Source organism: Accipiter gentilis, chromosome 4, assembly GCF_929443795.1.
Source record: "Accipiter gentilis chromosome 4, bAccGen1.1, whole genome shotgun sequence".
NCBI classification, from domain to species: domain Eukaryota; kingdom Metazoa; phylum Chordata; class Aves; order Accipitriformes; family Accipitridae; genus Astur; species Astur gentilis.
The window spans coordinates 28,604,210-28,621,035 of NC_064883.1; the positions used below are offsets into that span (position 1 = coordinate 28,604,210).

Consider the following 16,826-nt stretch of genomic DNA (forward strand, 5'->3'; position numbering starts at 1 on the left):
GCTTCTAGTCTCAAGCAATGTCAGCAGTAACACTTTTGGCTCACTGCCTTCAGGCACTCAGGGCCAGATTCATTTCCTTCTTGGCGAGCCATCTTTTGACTGTAGATTTCTCTTTTGCTAGTTCAGAGGCATGGTGTCTCTTCAGGTCATTCCCTTACCCTGATGATAGGTGTTTATCCTAAGCTGTCACTAGCACTTAGCAAACCAAGCCCCAAAGAAAAGCCTGGTATTGTGAAACAGCAACTCCAGGGGGAGCTCATTTGAAAATAAAGAGAAAAGTCCCCTTAAATTTGCATTGCTGGGAATATACTACTTTTGAGCTAGTGGATGACCTCTCTGTGTGATGTTTGGAGTATAAATGTAGCTCAATGTTTCATTCTGCACTTCCACAGGCGCTGCAGGGTGCCGCTGGTTATTTTGAAGGAGTACTTTTAGCTGCAGCAAGGATTTAGAAATGCTCAGGCTGTGATCATATTGACTGTGCTGCTCAGGTGTGAGCAACATTAGAAGCAGCAAAATGTTGTAATTTGAAAATCAGCTTTTACCGGTACAAAACTTCCTTTCAGGGTAGCCAGACTCTCGCATTTGGCTCTCCAGTGAGCTAGCAAGCCATAGCGCCCTGCTGTCAGCCCTTCTACATCAGGCTCCCTTTGATGTGTCCCAGCAGAACTTAGTCGGATACTGTGAATCTTTTCAACTTCAATCTTATACAAACTAGGGATTTTTTTTTTTAGCTGGCAAGTGAACAGGTCAAAGTAGCACTGTGTTGGAAATAAGGTAATTGGTGTGCTTTTGCATATTCTGGAGGCCTTGTTAAAACAGGAGCCCTAGATAACAACCCATGCTGGCCATGTGCACAGCACTGAGCAGTAACATCATGCACTGTTCTGCCAGAATTTGGAATTTTGCCCCGAAGAAAGGCAGGAATCAGATGACAACTTCAGACATGCCTCTGCAGCAGTAAACAGAGTGGTGAGTTCACGAGGTCTGCACTTCCCCTGAGCATATGATGATTAATTTGGGGGAAAAAAAGTCCTGTAAAGGTAACAGCCCTGAATAACTAAGTAATCCGACTTTCCCCCTTAGGTGTATGGGGCTACAACAGGATCTCCCACAGATAGTGACCATCCTAAAGAGAAGAGGGAAGGGAAAACTGAAGAAGAATTGGGTTCTGATTCATCCAGCACAGCTGAGAGTAAAATTGGCTTTTCAATGAATGACAGTCCTACATTTAGCAAGGGTTTGTTTGTAGACAGTAGAGACTATTCTAAGAAAAACCTTCAGAACATGAGCACAAACCTGTCTGGTGTCAGCTTGCTAGAGGATGACAAACGAAGAGGGTCTCAAGATATTTTAGGATCCCATTTTCCAGCTGTTGAAACTGGAAAACAAAAGCCAAACTACAGACTCTCACGAGATGCTCACCAGGGCCTGCCGCAGGGTGAAGCCTTGCAGAGCACAGGCAAGCATATCCCCATCAGCAGCGTTGCCCCTCTCATGAGGCACACGCAGGAGGCTACGGGGCCTCAACCTTCCTCGCAGGAGCAAGAAGCTTCTGCAGTCAACTACAATCAGGTTGTGCTAAGACCCAAAGTGTCCAGAAGTAACAGTGTGAACAGCATTGAAGAGACAGAGTCTCCAGCTAGCTCTCCAAATGAAGACAACCCACCCACAGAAAACATTGCCTTCATGATTACTAAAACAGCCGTCCAGGTCCTTTCAAGTGGGGAAGTTCACGATATAGTCAGCCGGAAAGGTGGAGATGTGCAAACAGTGAACATCGATGCGAGAAAGGACATGGCATCGGAGAAGGGTATCCCAGAAAACACAGACAGCGAAGAGCCGGTGGTGTGTCTGGACAAAAAACCCGTCATCATCATTTTTGATGAACCGATGGATATTAGGTCAGCGTATAAGCGGCTTTCTACAATTTTTGAGGAATGTGATGAGGAGTTGGAGAAAATGATGACAGATGAAAAGATAGAAGAGGAAGAGGAGGAGGAAGAAAACGAAGCACATGAAATCCCTGAGAGCCAGAAGGAAGAACCACCGGTCGTTAATGACAGAAAAGCAATTGCGGACTATTCAGTGGCTCACGGTCTCAAAGAGCAGTACATATTAAACGTCCAGTCTTCCTCTGACTCTGCAGAAACCAGACCTCCTGCAGAAGAGGAAAGTACAAAGACGAATTTTAACAAATACCGTCAGATCTATGGGCTAAACACAGAAGCAAACTTGGACTCTGCCGATCAGTTTGGCAGCAGGCAGGATTCTAAGAAAAAGTTTAAATTCAAATTCCCTAAAAAGCAGCTGGCTGCTTTGACGCAGGCGATAAGGACAGGAACCAAGACTGGGAAGAAGACCTTGCAGGTTGTGGTCTATGAAGAAGAGGAGGAAGATGGGACCCTGAAGCAGCATAAGGAAGCAAAGAGATTTGAAATCACCAGGTCTCCACCCGAGGACAGTGACAAAAGTCCTTCTGGGAAGCAAGAAGGACTCCCCGGAGCTGCAGTGTCCATGTCTAGGACTGACGAAATTCGACAGAGTACATACCGAACGCTAGACAGCCTTGAGCAGACCATAAAGCAGCTGGAAAACACCATCAGTGAAATGAGTCCAAAATCTATCCCTGAAAACACATACAGCTCTGAGGCAAGCACTGTCCCCTTCTCTGCCCAGATAGTACCAGAGACCCCATCCCGAGAGCTTGTAGTGCTGGATGAGAGCCTTGCTGGCGTAGAGCCCCCTCCGTCAATCCCAGCCACTTCACGTAAGGTACCTTAGTCCAAGAAATCAAACCTCCAGCTGCTTTCTAAAATCTGCAATAATCACCATTAAACAAGAGGGTCTTGTGATTTGGTTGCTTCCTTTCAGGTGGCTTGTTTGGGCTCCCCACAAGGTGTCTAACAGCTAATAGACCACTGGGTTTGTTGGTTTTTTATTTTTAATCTTTGCTGCTGATTGGTGATGGGCAAATGCAGGGGAGCTGGGTCGAATAATCTGCTGTGTGAAATGACAAGCGTCACTGACATGAAATCCAGGCTGATCAGTAGCTGAGCAGTTTTCTCCATTGATTCTGGAAATTAACACCTGTGGTGTGAAGCTCCTGAACTTTCCCTGCATGTAGTACTGTGGCTTTTTTTCGGCGCATGGTGTGCAGTCTCCTCTTCAAGCACACCGGTACTGATCACGCCTTCTCCTTGTCTCCCCTCCCTGCCCCTCCACTCGTTTCCGCAGGGCTCCAGCGCTGCCTCGCAGACAAGCCGGATGCCGGTCCCCATGGCTTCGAAAACTAGACAAGGAAGCATGGAGAAAGCAGGCAAACAACACAAGCTGCAGGATCCACGCCAATACAGACAGGTAGTTTTACCCTAAACCCAGTGTTTGGATGGACATTCCATGTTGTTTGTTTATTTAAAAACTCCAGTAACTGACTGAGATTATACCAAATAACGGACGCCTGACTTTCGAGTGAGGTCTAACTGGACGTCCTGGATCCTGGGGGCATGACAGTATCTACTGATCTTTTTCACCATGCTTGTGCATGCATGTCTGCAATAAAACACCTGCTGCTTTTTTTTCTCTTTTTTTTTTTTTTTTTTTTTCCTTTTTGTTTTTTCTTAAACTGTGGTATTCAGCTGTAATGTTAAGATGTCAACTACCTGTTTACTTTCCCTTTGGTAAATGTGGCGGTTCCTTAGGAGAGCTGGGAATGCTTCTGTTCAGAGTGTCTTTACAGGAAGCCTTGGACACTAACCTGTCGGTGTAAGAGAGGGCAGTAGATGCACATTAACTCTCCGGCCAGACATGTCTCTTCACACGTTAATAATCCCGAAGCATGGCCAATGTAGTGACCGGTCCTTAACCCATAGGTGGCACCTTCTCACAAAAGCTTTGTTGGCTCTTTCTCTCCGTCTATGCACTCTTCGTTGGGCACTTTGGGTTTTCTACCAGGTCCAGTCCATGGCTGCAAGACTTAGCTCAGGCCTCAAACTGTTAATTCTTGTTCTCTGTAGGGCTATTTTCCCAGGTCCTGTTGGTTTATCGTGTTACTGGCTTTCTGACAAACTGTCTCCTGCCGTCTTTATTTGCAGGCTAATGGAAGTGCTAAGAAAGCTGGTGGGGACTATAAGGCTACTTCCCCTACCCTACCTGCTTCTAAGATCCCAGCCTTTTCTCCCACTTCTGGGAAAAGCAGCTCAGCACCTGCTTCTAGCGGTGACAGCTCTAACCCTCTTAACCCACCTACTAAAACCTCCATTCCTTCCTCTAACCTTCTCGGTCCGCAGACAGGTCGCATAACTTACTCTACCTCCCTCATCCCCTCTCTCTCTAACGGCTCCTCCAAGTTCCAGAGCCCCACTTACCCAGGGAAAGGTCACCATCTCTCGTTCTCACTACAGACTCAAAACGGCCGGCCACCCCCTCCTTCCTCCTCCTCTACCTCCCCCCCCTCCTCTACCTCTCCCACTTCACTGAACCAAGGTATGAAGAGCATCAGGACAATCCACACACCTAGCTTCACCAGCTACAAGGCGCAGAACGGAAATGCCGGCAAGTCCACCCCATCCACAGCCAAGGAGCCATCCTAAAGGCTAAGCACAGCACGCGTGCAAGTTCACCAAGGCTTTTTGTTCATTTTCAAAGAATCTGCAGCCAATATTTTAACCAGGGAATGTAACCATTTTGCTGTATCGCTGGAGGCTTAATACTAATCACGTGCTAAATACTGAATTACTACACTAGATTAGAGTGAAGCTTTTTTGTAAAACTCTTGTTGCTGTTGTAATGATAAAAGTGTTTTCTTGCTATAGGCAGCACCTCTTACAAAAAAGTGTGAAGGTGTGTGAGTGAACTTGACTGCGTGTGCACAGCGGTGTACTGAGCATGGGAAAATGTATGGTTAAAAATTTAGTAAGTTGTTTTGTATAAAGCTATTTTTCATTATGGGGACTAGAAGTGAACAGAGATATACTGAAGTGTGATTATACACAACTGTAAAACTGAAACTAAGATATTTTTCTTTTATTTTGGTGTTATTTAGCTTTGTTACAGATTTCTATTTTTGTCAACAAATGTCATGGTTCCTTTCGAGATCTTTTTGCCAAAACATTTTGATACTATTGTAATGTACATTTGAAAGTAGGATGCTGGACAGTAAACCTCTACACAAGAAACAGAACAAGACTGGTCTTAGTGTATATGAGGCAACTCAACCTATTGCACTGCCATTCAGATTATATTTAAGAATTTGCCAGCCAAGGAAAAAAAAAAATAAATTCTTTTACACATATAGGTAGTAGTTGCTGATTACTTTTTTTCTTAGCTAAATCCACCCTTTTTCCTTCAGTTTTATTTCACTGAGACCTGGTAACCCATTAATGTATTGCATTGTGGATTTTAAAATGTACACTTCTGTACTGTTCTGTATACTGGCAAACTTTTGTACATATCTATAAATATATATAAATAAATAAATACTGTATGTGGCTGGGCACATAGAGTAGTTTTACCACACCAAAGTTAATTTTTATGCATGCTTGAAAATATATATTGGGAAGGGTTGAAAAAGATGGCTATCAGTCAAATAGGAAAAAAATGCAAAAAGCTTCCATAGCTCATGGTTTTGTAAATAAATTTATTTGTATAACACCATAATGTAATATACAGAACTATGATAAGCAAAGATCTTTACAAAAATAAAGGGCTGCATGCTTATATATTTGTATCTTGTCACTAGTAACTTTTATAATGGTCTCAATTAGCTGTTAAACTGTTTGCCTGAGAGCATTAAACCATCAGGAGAAAAATTGGCTTTATTTTGCCCAGATTAAAGCCATACGTAGGTATTAATTTTAAAATGGGGTCTTTCAAATTTACCTGGGCAAAAGCTAATTGCTGGTACTACAGGTTAGAAAGCTAGCAAGAAAAAAAACCAAACCAAAAACAAAACCAAAAAACCCCCACCTGAACCTTTGACTGAATTTCATCTCTTCCACCTCTAAGTATTCTGTTTTATTCCTCCTTGTGAAACAGGAAGTTTCTTAAAGGTGTCATTTCAAGGCTGAGCCCTCAGACTGCACATCCCTTGCAGCGGGAGCAACGAGTTAACATTTACATTCTTTAATACCTCACGAACACGACACACAGTCTAGTTCCCGCAGGGTCACGCCGAGTGCCATTCCCTCCGCTGGCACGGCAGCCAGGGCACGCAGGACACGGAGCCCCAGCGTCAGGCTGAGAGCCGAGCCCAGGACAAAGCTGGGTGGCTCCAAAGGCAAAGCGAAGCGTAAGGCGCAGTTCGGAGCGCTCACACTGAACCACTGGAGCGAAGCCAGTTCCGTTGCAGCCCGTACAGAAAAGCCTGGGCTGGGAGCAGCTGATTGGGGTGGGAAGAACCTCTCAAAAACTGCCACACTGCACCCCCTGGACCACGCACTTCCCATGAGTGTTCCTACCATCTCAAGTGCTGCGTACGTTACTCCCTTGCTCGGAAGGGAACGAGCCTGAGCCAGTGCCGCATCTTGTAACCAGGTAGGCCTATTCCATGCAGCCACACAACAGACAGCAAATACAAAGAGCAGCAGGAGGCTCCTTTAACGTACGCAGCCCAAATACAAGTTCAAACTAAGTGATGGACATACTAGGTTTTGTTCTTAAACTGTTAGTCTGACATCCCCCAGGGATCCGAGGCATTGAAAAATAGTAACCTGCCAATACCCGATCCTCTGTAACGTGAGAGCCGTCCCCCATGACCATCATACAGCCAGGCAGGGGCCATGACGGCAGACCTTGGCCCTGGCCCTCCTCTGCCCTGCAGCCCCGCAGCACGCACCCATGGGCTGCGGCTCTGGCACTGCTCCAGCTGCTGCTTCTCACAGCCTCTTCAGGCGAGGGGCTACAGCAGCATATTCTCCCCGTCTGTTTAAATTTAGACTCTGACAGTAGTTGTATAAATAACCAAGGGTCCCTGCACAGTCTCTGGGCGTGCAGTGGGCGGTAAGGCAGTACTGTACTCGACAGATAATTATCGCTTGTGGTGGCGAATGGGGAAATCGCCGTCGGGGAGCGAACACAACACCCACTCGTGGCCTCAGCTACACTGCGACATGCACGTCTTCCAGCAACCACCGCTTTTTGTGCGCCTCCACGTCTCGCCCTCGGTGCTGGGGTGCCGCACCCACCAGGAAACCAACCACAGGCTCGGAGCTCCCGCACCAGCACCGCTGCCGGGACCATCGGGAGTCGGGTGGTGTTTATTCCCTCCCTCCCATCCTGCTTGCACAGCAATGAAGTTGTCGGGCTTTCACAAACACAGGCAGGAAAGGGCTGCGTGCAGGGCTGTAGCTCAGCACCAGGAATGCTTTTGAACATTGGGCAGATATTTAGAAAAATCAGCAAGTTTCTAAATAAATCCCTTGAGCACAGAAGGAAGCGGCACAGGCCAGCGATTAAAAAGCCAAGTTTCTCACTGCAAACCAGTTATGAAGAAGTGGGTTTGGTGGAGGTGACTGCAGCTTGAGCTAGGGACAAGAACCACTGGGCAGCTACCGCTGCGACGCGGGGCTCGGCACTAACAGAGCAGCCCTCGGCCCCCAGCCGGCGAGAGGCCAGCTGCGTTCTTCCCCAGAGCTAGCCTGCGTTCAAAAAGGGGTATGGGAAAAGGAGCCCATCCTCCTTGGTGTCACCAGGGTGCTCTGGCACAGGCAACTCCACATCAAGCTCTTACCAGCTCCTGGGCAGTTTAAAGACAACAGAGGCTCTTCAGCAAAGAAGAGCCCAGCAGGGTACCACATCCCCAGGGTACCAGACCTGCTAGCAGTTGCATTTGCAGCTCAAGTCTCTTCTGTGAGCAGCCATCAAGTTGCTTTAGTTTGCAGCAGTCCCGTGGGTTCAGATGTGATGGGACCTCACTGCTCCGAAAGACCAGTAGTGAAGCGGCTCACTGCTCCCTTTCAAGGTGGAAGGAGCTAGAAGGCGAGCAGAACCTTCCTGCTGCCTGTTGTGGTCCGAGCCAGCCCAGGACTTCACAGCGGAGCAAGTGCCATCCCTGTGTGTCAGCTGACAATACCTATGTGGACCGCAGCAAAAACAAAGCAAGACAGCACCCAGCCCCTGCAATGGGCAGGCCACGGTGGTGGGAAGGCAGAGCAGAAGAGGATGCATAGAGCAGGGAAGAGGAGGGGTGTGCAGGACATTTCTGCCTAGAAACGTAGAGGGCCAAAATCCATCTGATCCCCACTAAGAAGCATCTTTTCTGCATGCTTAAAAACTCAGAGATGATTAAGGCAGATTTTTATGGTCTCATGACTGTGAGCCACAGGTACATGCACCACTTCAACGGTGGCAGGTCTGTTTCAAGTCATTCCCCCTGCCAGCCACACATCAGCCTACAGCCTTCTTTCCCCAGGCTGGCACAATTAATTGCTCGATTACTATCTAAACGAGAACAGTGTAATGACCTGGCTTTAAAAACAAGAACACAGCTTTTTGTAGCAGATGAGGCCACATTTCAAACTCTTTCATCCTGCCTGGGCGAAGTGGAGAGAGGTTCTCCTCAGATGTGGCAGACAGGAAGAGACCCTTATGCACAGCTCAGCAAAGGATTTTCCTTCAGCTCTGCAGCAGCACGAAAGAAGTTAAGAAACCCCCCGGACTGTGGCCATGTCTTAATTCCACATCATCAGTGCTGTACGTGATACTAATGGGGACCCTAACAAGCCCTTTGACAGTCTTAAAAAGCAGTCATACCGCACTTTCCAGCTACCAGATCCCAGCAAATGGATTTCAAACTAAATCACCAATCCTCACTGAAACAGGAACTGCTGTTTGGAACCATTTAAAAAATCCAAACACTATTGCTACCACCACAGTTCATCCTTTCATTATTTCGCCACCAGATCTCAGCTTAGACCCATTCCTAATGACTTGCAGCTCCACGCAGTCCTCAGACCAAAAGTACTTTCCAAGCCAGCTTGAATCCTCTTGATGAGTATAAAATAAAAAATGGGCACAAATGGACACATTACGAAATTCTGCTTAAACATAAAAAAAGCACCCCTTTTTACTGTGTGATCAAACACTGGCACAGGTTGCCCAAGGAGGTTGTAGAGCCTCCATCCTTGAAAATATTCAAAACCCAGCCAGCCCTAGCTCTGAGCTACTTGCTCTTGCCACACCTGAGCTGGGGCAGGACCAGGTGATCCCCAGAGGTCCCTGCCCACCTCAACTGCTCTGCAACCCCATGGAGCTGCCCATCCTCCTGAATCCAGAGCAAATACTGGCACCAAGAGTATTCACCTCAGAGCAGGCTATTGCACACATGCATTTCCCTTCCTGTGTCAGTCAGGCTGTCACCGTTCCCTTCCACAGGAGGAAGGGAAAAAACCAAAACAAAACAAAGAAGAAAAAAAAAAAAAGAAAAGAAAAAAAGCACCACAGGTAAGGGTCTGAAGTAGCTGCTGTTAAAATCAGGGCACAGCAATGGCTCCTAAAAATGTCTGTGATCTCAGTTGCCACACTGACTGGAATTTAAGGTGGCCCCAAATCTTTGCAGTCTTCAAAGACTGGAAAAAGCACCTATGTTTTCCCTGCCCCAGGTACACTGCCACATGCTACTTTCTTCAGGTGGAGCTCAATAATCTCCTCTCCCTCATATACCTGACAGATTGCTCCCTGCATCTCCCCTTCAAGTCAAGGGCTTCCCCAGAGCTTCCCTCCTTTCCTCTCTGCCTGCTAGGTTATCTCCTCCAAGACCCGACTTCCATGGAAAAGGCAAGGCAGTGGTGGTCCAAACTGCAGTAATCCTCTTCTTACACCCCCATGGATATCCGACTTCTGTCCATGCTCCTTCTGCAACAGCTCTGCAGCTTCCATGCAGTCAGTGCAGCAGCAGATGATACCACAGAGGCTGCCGAAGCCTTAAATTTGTACCTGTAGCATTGTCAGCCACTACAATTCCCATTCAGTGTTTATTTTTAAGTTCCTAATTTTTCAAAAGATCTTGTGTTCTATTTCAGTCAATACAATAAAAGTTCTATGTTCTCAAGCATTAAGAGTTGGCAGCCATGCATCTAGATTCAGGAGTTAAAATCATTAGTTATTTATAAACACAACAAAATGAAAATTAACTTGATACATCAAAATGGCTGTCAAATCAGGACCCCTTATGTACCTCCACAAGTATATTGCTTCATTAAGACGACCCCTGCGACCTACTGTGGATGCTTAGCACACACACTCTAACAAGCTCCCAAGACTAAGGATGGGACAAAATATGCCTCCAGTAAAAGACAATGAGTATTTGCTGATGAATAGCATTACAGAAGCATCACACCATCATATTTTGAAATCCCTTGTTCAAATACACTTTGGTAGTAGGACTGAAACAAAAATCATCATCAACTACTGTGTTTCACAAAACATACCCATTCTTCCTCACACTGCACACAGAAACACTGCTAATGCATCAGCTTCCTGTTGCTCTGGGGGGAAAAGATGTTTGAGTTTGCAAGGAGACCACAAGAACATGATTCGTTTTTATGTGAACTGGTACTAGATGCACCCAATTACGTGGTGAGAACTTTCACAGATCTCAACTGTTTTATCAAATGCTTTTCTTCACAGCCAATTTTTATAATTATTCCTCACAAGCATCACAAACACAGATCAAAGCATGGACTGTTACAGTCACTTTGGAAAGAAACGAAGTCTACTTAAAACCGTGTCAGCCTACACTTCCTAGTTACTGTAATTCCTTCTCATCTCAGTAACAGGATACATGCGTAAAAGTAAATTTTTTCGATGCTCATGAAGTTCATTGCTTATTTGTCATCAATACAGGTTTAATTCTCTGCCAAGCAACTGACAGTGTAAAACACGGGAACACCCAAAGCGATGAACAGCTGCTTTGTTTTCAAGTAGGTGTGCAAGAAAAGAGAACAAAAAATATAACCGGTAGAGAGTTCACACACAGAAGGGTTTTTTGGCTAGAAATTCATCTCCGTAGTTAAAACTATAAAAAAGTCGAAGACCCATACTACAGTATTGTTTTGAGTGGCAGATACTGGTATTTACTCCTTATGACTTGGGGATGATTACGGACATGGTTTTTTCAGTGCTACAAAACCAGCGCATTAAACATAAACCAACTTGCTACATACCTTAGAATCGGATTAGGTATCAAGATGAAAATATTTAACCAACCAAATCTCTCTCATATGCCAACCTCCACAGTCTCGTCCCACAAATAAAAAGATGTTAACAAGAAGCACCCTTCATCCAGGAGCAACTGCAGGTTTTGCGATCCTCAGAGCAGCTGCCAATTGCAACTTGTAAACGTGACATTTCAAAACCATTCATTAAAATGAATCCACGTCATGCAAAGAGTCACCAAAACAATTTTATTTCCAGTGTTTAAGTAGGTATGCACACAGGCATGATACAGGTTTGGATTCATTAGGTCTTCATGCAGAATTATATTCTCAATAAAAGAAACCAGTTCCATCCAGTATCCACTATCTACACGCCTATGTTACAACATTTATATCAAATCTGGTATCTGAAGAAAAGATACACATGTAATATGTACATTTAAGTTACTTATTTTACAGAAAGATTAAAAATTCAAGTCACATAAAACTCAAAATCTGTATTAAAATTGGAAATATAAAACTCCAATATTTACTGGAATGCCTAAGGAATGGAAGCTCTGTAGCCACCTGTGTTAACATTTGTAAAATGTAATGAAACTCGTTAACAATAAAATGTATTCATTTGTTTGTATTAAGTTTCTCTAATTTAACAATATGGCACCCTAACAAACCAAATGAATTTATGATGAGGCACTTGTTAGTGACTAAACCAAAAGAACAATTTTTCTGCATACTAATGTCAGGCCAACTCTCAGTCAGAAAACCATGTATATGCTACACAGCATGTTGCATCAGATGCTTTGTTCAACATTTGTATGCAGCCATCAAATATACTTTTTCTTAAAATATATATATATACTTTAACTTTAGTGTTCTTCTGGCTGTGGTAATGCACTGTGAAAACGTTCCACAGAGCATAGTGATGAAACCAGCCCAAATGAAGGCTGCATAACAACAACAGTACAGGAAAATATATATATATGTACACACACACATACACACAGTTACTGAGAAGTGTAACAGTAAGTTAATGAATTGCTGTAGTGGACATATCTCCCCATTTCAAAGATACTGGTAGAATCGAGATCTAACCACTTGGGTCCCAGAGAGTTTATGAGGATGGGCATCAACTGCTGGGCTGAAGTTGGTTTTGTTCATATTCTGATAGTTTTCACCATTTACCTGGTCTGATGGCTGAAATGGTCCCGAAGGTGGTGTTCTACTAATTAAAGTCAAGCTGCTGGAAGAACTGCCTTCATCTGCCTGCATCTCTGCAGATAAAGGCAGATCTACCTTTGATACATCTGCTAAGCTAGTGTTCTCAAGTCTGGGCTTTCCAGTTTCACCCGTATTAAGGTCAGTTGTGCTAGTGCGTAAACGTTCTCGTGCAAGCCAGTCTGAGATCGAGAGGTCCTGCGCCGGACATTTTGGCTTCAACCGATTCACAGCTGAAAGCTCAGATTCTCTCTCTCTACTTTGACTTGGCTCTTGAGCTTTCCAAGCATTCAGGACACTTATTTCAGCGAAATCCCTCTGTCCTCCAAGCGTATGCCTTCGCCTGATATTTTTTCTCTTTGCAGTCTCTGCAGAGTTAGCTTTTTGATTCCCAACTCCAAACATGTCATCTGCAGATGATTTGAGTCGCAGCTTTAACCTATCTGTAATTTTAAGTCTCCAGGTAGGTTCTTGTTTGTCAGCCTCATTTTTGGCTGATGTAGCTAAACTGCTTGTCGATCTTCCTTTTTTCATTATGTCGAACATTTTGGTCACAGTAGGCAAATCCTTCTCACTCTTTGCATCCCCTGAACCCTCACTGTCTGTTTTGTGCCGTGCAGACTTTCTCCTAGACAGTGTATCACATTCAATAAGTTTGTGTGAGCTAAAAAGTCTGCGACTCTCTAACTTTGGTGTTGAACTTCCCTCAGTACAACTTACTTCGCTTTCTTCAGAGTTCCTCCGACTGGTCTTTACCACTTCTGAAACTTTGCCCTTGGGCAGCCTTTCAGCAGCAGCACTGGTGGCAAAGACAGGGAAGTCACTTTCACTGTCCGTCTCCATAGGACGCCCTTCGCTGATCAATTCACTTCTTTCATCATCAGCATCTTCTCCCTTGCTTTCTGTCACTGACTGCACCTCAGGGCTCAGCATACTGGCATCTAACCCAGTTAGATATATAGTAGATGAAGTAGTTGAATAATCTGAGGTGATGGAACTGACATCAGCTGCTAAAAACTCATTGTGTTTAATTTCAGGGCTGGCTACTTTTTTGCATGAGTATCTGTGCTGGGAAGCCTGGGAGGAAGTGCTTAGCATAGTGCCAGAGTCAGACACTGTCTCCTCAACCTGGGAAGATGATTGTGAAATAGGCATTTTTGGGTTACTCTTCTGCATGGTTTGCAGACAGCTGAGATTTGGTGATTTTGTACATTTTTCGTGGTAAGGCAGTGAAGGTTCCTCTGATGGGATACTTTCTTTCTTTAATGATTTCTTTTCATCCTTTACAACATTCACATCTTTTTTACTGCTGTTCTCTTTTTCCTTCAGGACAAACATCCTCTGTTTTCTCCCTATCTCTCTCTCTCTTTCATACTCCCCTTTAGCTATGTCCTCTTTTGTTGTGTCACCATGAGATTGTTCTGCAAGCTCCTTCTTGAAAAACACATTATCCAACTCATCCTCTGAGCTGCTTGGTTGTGGTTTCTCTTTTGTTTTTTTCCGCTTGCGACTAGCTGCTGCAAAAATGGAGGACACAAGCAGTTCCTTGCTATACTGATCCTTTCCAGAACCCCAAGAACCCTGATTAAAAAAAAGGGAGAAGACATAATTATAAATCACAGCGAAACATTCTTTAGCCTGAGACTTTTTAAAAAACACATCCTGAGCTTCACAGCAGAAAGTCTGTCTTTATTCAGGAAATATTTCCATGCTCATTCTGTAGCCTACATGACATTGCCCAAGAAGTCAGTTTTCATCCTGAGAATTCCACTTTTTATCTGAATCCCTTCAACTTAACAAAGACTAGTTTGTATATACAGCTATTTAGTTTTTGATTGACTAATAAAGCAGGTTCCATTAAAGCAAGACAACCTTTTCAAGACTGGTTTGCAACAGAAACTGCTTCACAGATGAGGTCCCAAAAGTGTGGTTTCAATCCCTCCTTTCCAGGTCTTACCTATGTGAAAAGGCTAATTTCTCGAACTATTATTCATTTGATCTTTCACCTTTCAGGCTGAGTTTTTAAATTGTATCAGTTTATTACTTCCAATAAAATGAAAGCTATGCAAAACTCTAGTTTAGGCATAAGTACAGGAAATTAACAGAAATAAACTTCTTCCTGATTTCTGAGGAATCTACCTTTAGAATTGCACGGAAGCGATAAAGGGACAAGCCCAATTATTCCATTTTTCATAATGAATTAAAAACTATTTTGACTACACTGACATCGCCACCTGGCCACTTCAAAGCTATGTACCGTTCCCACTTACTGCCCCACTGCTACTTTTAAAAGAAGTGGGAGGGTCAGGGCAGGTACCACTCTGTCTTTGACTGCTGACCAGCACACTGCAGACATTTACAAGAATACAGCAATGGCATCTACTGGAAAGGGCAGTTGCTCACATCAGAGGCCTTTAACATAGTGGGACTGAAATTTGACATCTGTCTAGGGCTCAACAAGAGCAGCTTAGGTGTCAGCTACCTGAACCTAAGTCCATGTTCGGATATCTAGCCCACTCTCTGACCTGAGGGAAGGAAGACAGACCAGCAGTGATGGGCTACACCCAAAGTCTTTGAAATCCCAGTCACTTGTTACTATGCAGCACTAGAGAGAGGGAGAGAAATAGTAGGGGGAAGAGGTATCCTCATGCTAACAGCTTTAACAAAAAATCTGGGGCATCATTACTGAAAGGACCATCTAGTAATTCCAGATACCTAGTTAACAGAATAAGCTTAAAGACAAAAATGAGAAAGCCAATACATGCTAGTCATCATCTAACTACTCAGCTGTTGTCCAACAAGGTAATTCTCTGCTCCCTAAGCACAGAATCACAGCCCCATTTGACAGTGAACTGTCACAGGATGCCTACTACTGTAGCGTAAATGCACTGACCATACAAAGCAAAGCACTGAACAGATACAGTGCATTTAATACTTTTGCTCAAACAACTTTTTCTTGGCGCAGATTTCACTCCTATTCACTATCTCCTCAGAAATGAAAGAGGTGCTGGCAATGGTGGAAACTGCCACTATATGACATCCCTGGAAGTGTTCAAGGCCCGGTTGGATGGGGCATTGAGCAACCTGGTCTAGTGGAAAGTGTCCCTGCACATGGCAGGGGGTTGGAACTAGATGATCTTTAAGGACCCTTCCAACCCAAACTACTCTGATTCTAGGACTTCACAAGCCAAGGTCAAAGAGCCATACAATAATACAGTGGCTATATTGATCACAACAGCCTCAGCAGCAGTGTACTAATTTGTTGACAAGAATATGGACAGGGAAGACTTGGGAGAATCTTCTACTCAACCAACAGTCACAAAAATCCCTGGTTATCCAGAACCTCCTGCTCCATGACTGACAACATCCCATACTCTTGATGCAGAGCTCAGAGATCAGGACAGGGTGGACAGAAGACACAGATTAAGTCTTGCTGAGAGCCCCCAGGGAAAAAAGCATCTGAGAAGCCTGCACAATGACTACCCTACAGTGACTGCCTGGCATCCTGTACAATGACTGCTTATAGGCAGTGCAAAAGAACCCAGACGGCAGGTGACACTTCTGAATCTCTGTGCCAGTAGGCAAGTCCCAATCCAAAACTGACTGGGTGCTGGGGTCTACCATTTTCCAGGTGACCACAGTAATTCTTCTCACTACTCAAATGGCACTCTTGCATTAGCTACTGTCCCCATAAAGGATAGGTGAGCTCTGCACACTTTTTTTCCATGGGTTGGGAACAGGTAGGTACATGTCCTTCTCACCAAGAAGGGTATCAAGCAATGCAGCCAGCTGGAGCTCCACTTGGAACGTGTCTGGCTGCAAGCACGACTGGCTGAGCAGTAAGCAGGCTCCTGACCCAGGCAATCTGCATGCACCTGCACTGCTGCTCTCAGGCCCGTGACCGTGGTCTGACCGATGCTGTTGCTCTGTGCTGCTTGAAGGCAGTGCTCAGCGAGAGGCAACCTGCAAACAGTGCAGCGTCCCACCACAGGCAGCGTGACTTGGTGTCCTGGACGTTGGGCTTTTTTGAGGCAGCGGCTGAGCTACCAAGCATCTGGCCTGGCATCAAACCAATGAACTGGAAGGATGCATTAAGTCCTGTTCTCCCCTCAAAGAGGGGCATCAGTGATACACCTAGAATGCATGCCAGAATAAATCTGTATCATGCGCTCACAGCTGACTGAGGTCAGCTGCCTGCTGCCTTATCACCCAGTGCTACAGACATCCAGCGCTAGCAACTATTGAACAACAACAGCTTAAGAGACGAAAGATTTGTCCGTGGGTCAGATGAGAACTCTGTCGTAAAACTGAGGACTGAACTATTGCCCATGTTCTAGTCTTATTCACCCCCATCTACTAGGCTATCCTCCCAAGCACAGCAATACTTCCTAGGGAATTCTGCATACAACCTTTAAGCACAACCTTTGGCTTCCTGTGAGAGGAGAAGCTATTACCTTC

General features: G+C 44.9%; 2 protein-coding genes across 17 annotated transcripts in view; one reads left to right on the forward strand and one right to left on the reverse strand.

The window, feature by feature from the left end:
- Positions 1 to 5,704, forward strand: part of KIAA1217 (KIAA1217 ortholog) — a 372,331-nt gene extending 366,627 nt beyond the window's left edge. For 9 of the 13 annotated variants that reach the window (XM_049799191.1, XM_049799185.1, XM_049799187.1 and 6 more), the window contains 3 exons: positions 1,087 to 2,775; positions 3,238 to 3,360; positions 4,095 to 5,704. In XM_049799191.1, coding sequence (XP_049655148.1) covers positions 1,087 to 2,775; positions 3,238 to 3,360; positions 4,095 to 4,592 — 2,310 coding nt within the window. In that variant the 3' untranslated portion in view covers positions 4,593 to 5,704. Of the gene's footprint in view, positions 1 to 1,086; positions 2,776 to 3,237 lie in introns of all 13 variants that reach the window. The other 4 variants (XM_049799195.1, XM_049799194.1, XM_049799186.1 and 1 more) reach the window with 3 other exon arrangements.
- Positions 5,705 to 11,388: 5,684 nt separating this feature from the next.
- The window catches only part of ARHGAP21 (Rho GTPase activating protein 21), a 123,906-nt gene continuing 118,468 nt past the window's right edge, over positions 11,389 to 16,826 (reverse strand). For all 4 annotated transcript variants that reach the window (XM_049799198.1, XM_049799197.1, XM_049799201.1 and 1 more), the window contains one exon: positions 11,389 to 13,949. In XM_049799198.1, coding sequence (XP_049655155.1) covers positions 12,216 to 13,949 — 1,734 coding nt within the window. In that variant the 3' untranslated portion in view covers positions 11,389 to 12,215. The remainder of the gene's footprint in view (positions 13,950 to 16,826) is intronic.